This window comes from Neomonachus schauinslandi, chromosome 1 (genome assembly GCF_002201575.2).
Source record: "Neomonachus schauinslandi chromosome 1, ASM220157v2, whole genome shotgun sequence".
Classification (NCBI taxonomy): domain Eukaryota; kingdom Metazoa; phylum Chordata; class Mammalia; order Carnivora; family Phocidae; genus Neomonachus; species Neomonachus schauinslandi.
In genome coordinates, this window is record NC_058403.1 from 66,849,652 (window position 1) to 66,852,175 (window position 2,524).

A 2,524-nucleotide genomic window follows, 5' to 3' on the forward strand; every position below is an offset into this window, starting at 1 on the left:
CCCGGGTGCTGCCCCCGCCGGCCGCGCCCCGCCGCTGCCGGCGGCTGCCGCGACCACAGTCGTCGCCGCCGCGCTCCTGCCAAGCCGACTTGGAGCGGAAGCTGAAGCCGAAGCCCCCGGCCAGGGGGTCGTCGCCACTCAGCGGAGGATCGTCGTCGTCGTCGCTGCGCCAGCGGTTGGCCAGGCGCTGCTGCTGCTGCTGCTGCTGCTGCTGCTGCGGGGTCACCGCCCCCCCGGGTTTCTTGGTGCAGCCGCGGGTCGAACCCCCAGGGGCGTGAGGGTAGCCATTGGCGCGGGAATCCGCTTCCCCCCACGCCGAGCGGTGTTCCGGGCCTCCCCGGGACGCCGGCGCCGCCGCTGTCTGCGCCGCGTAGCCCGGGGGGCTCACGCTTTTGGAGCCGGACATCCCCCCCTCGGCCTCGTCGTCTTCTTCCTCCTCCCCCGGGGGCCGGGCCGGGGGCCTCCAAGGGGACGGCGGACGGCCGAGCAGGGGGACCAGGCTGGGGTCACACGTCGGGGGCGGCCCGGGGCCCTGCGCAGCAGCGGGGCATCTTGGCACCCCCGTCCTGAGCGGAGAAGCAGGGCAGCAGGAGGGCAAGCGGGGAGGCAGGCACAGCCCCGAGGTGAGAAGTGGCTGAGAATCCGCGTCTGGAGTCCCAGGTCCGAGATGGAGTTGGCTCCGAGCTGGAGCGGCGGGGACTGCTCGAGCCGCTGCGCCGCGCGCAGAGGGACGTCCGGACTCCTGGTTCGCGTCGAGCTCGACGAGGACCGGAGTTGCGGACGAGGCGGGACGGAGAGGTGTCCTTGCGGGCGGCGCCTCTCCGGGGCTGGCAATGCAGGGGCGCTGCGCTCGCAAATTCTGCCTAAGCGGGACCCAGCGGCACACGCGGCGAGCCGGCTGCTAGGGCGGCGAGGCGGGGGTCCCAGCGTGGAGACCGAGCGGGTACCCTTTCCTCGCGGCGGACTAGGAGCGACTGGGAGGTGCGGGCGCCAGGCAGCATTATTTTCTTACGAGGGGTGGGGAGGTGGGATGGGGGGTGGAGAGGACGGGGGAGGGGGCGGCGGGCGGAGCAACAGCTCCGGGGCCCTGGGGGGTGGGTCCTGGAGCCCAGGGGGGCCGTCGCCCGCATCCCTCACCTCCCGCAGCGAGAGTGGGAGCGAGGCCCCCGCGAAAGCCGAGCCGAGCTTTCAGCGCGTCCGCGCAGGGGGCGGGGGCGAAGACCGGCTCCTGCGGCGCGGCCCTTCCCCTCTCGCCTCCCCCTTCCCCCCAAACCGACCGGGGCTGGCCCAGACCCGCTGGCCCAGGAGGGCTGCCGCGCCGACTCCGTAAGCCCCAGGCTCCTCGCCGCCGGCTGCGGGCCCACCGCGGCCGGGCGCAGAAGGACTAGGCGGAGGGCGGTATCCGGCGCAGCGCCGCCGCCGTTGTGCCCCAAAGCAGACGGGCTTCTCCCGGGGAGTGCGGCATCCAGAGATCGAGGGCCAGGGCTCAGATGCAGCCGGCCGAGAGGGGTCCGCCCAAGAGCTGCTGCGGCCCGGGGGCGCTCCGAGGAGGCCCGCGGGAGCCGGGCTCAGGGCGCGCCATGCACGCCTCGGGCCCTGCGCCGCTCCGGCCGCTCGCGCCTCTCCTCCCTTCTCAGCCGCTTGCCGCCGCCGCCGCCGCCGCCGCCGCCGCCGGAGAGCCCTCCGCATCCCCTCCTCCCGCCGCCTCCCCGCCCCCCGCGCGGCTCCGGCCTCGGCTCAGAGCGGCGCGCGGCCGCCTCCGCCCCCGGTCGGGCCGCGGCCCCTGCCTCTGCGCCCCGCGGGCATCCTCAGGCCAGGCCCCGTGAGGCGCCCGGCGCCGCGGGGTCCCCGGTTCCCCTTCCTCACCTAAATTTCTCGCCGCGCCCCCTCCCTCCCAGGCGCCTGGAGCCTCGTCCAGCCGGCGGTCCCTTCGCTGGACTTGGGTGGCGTGCACTCCTCCCCCGCCCCCTGCTTGGGTTCTTGCGCCCCTAGTCCAAGCTCCCCTCTCTTGTATCCCCCTTTAATCCCCCTCCCCCATTCAACCCAACTTCAGCCCCTGCGCTGCGCCCCCCTTCCCTGGCCCGGCGCGATTGGCCGCTTCCTGAGCTGTCAGACTTGAGTCCCGCGCTCTTATTGGGCGATTCTCTGGCCGGGCGGCCGTGCCAAAGGAGGGCGCACCGGGCTGGGGGCGCCGGGGCAGCGGCTGCCGCAGGGAGCGGGAGACCAGAGTCCCCGGAGGGGCCCGAGAGCCAGACCCGGAAATGGACGGGGGAGATGGAGAAATTGAGGATCTCTGAGACGCAGGAAGGCAGTGACGGAAAAGATGGGAGATGCAGTGGGTGAGGCTGATGCAGCCAGGGCGGGGCGGGCAGGAACGCTTTGGTGGGTAGTTACCGAGAGGGAGCCCTGCAGACCGCACTAGGAACACCTGGCGTTTGTGAAGAGCTTTTGCCTGGTCACACTTTTTCTTCCTTCCTTCCTTCCTTCCTTCCTTCCTTCCTTCCTTCCTTCCTTCCTTCCTTCC

The 2,524-nt window shown here is 73.1% G+C and overlaps 1 protein-coding gene across 1 annotated transcript in view; it reads right to left on the reverse strand.

Annotated features, from left to right (window-relative positions):
• The window catches only part of ADCY5 (adenylate cyclase 5), a 148,451-nt gene extending 148,045 nt beyond the window's left edge, over window positions 1–406 (reverse strand). The window contains exon 1 of the mRNA XM_044920387.1: window positions 2–406. Within this exon, the coding sequence (XP_044776322.1) occupies window positions 2–406 (405 nt within the window). The remainder of the gene's footprint in view (window position 1) is intronic.
• Window positions 407–2,524: the final 2,118 nt, after the last annotated feature.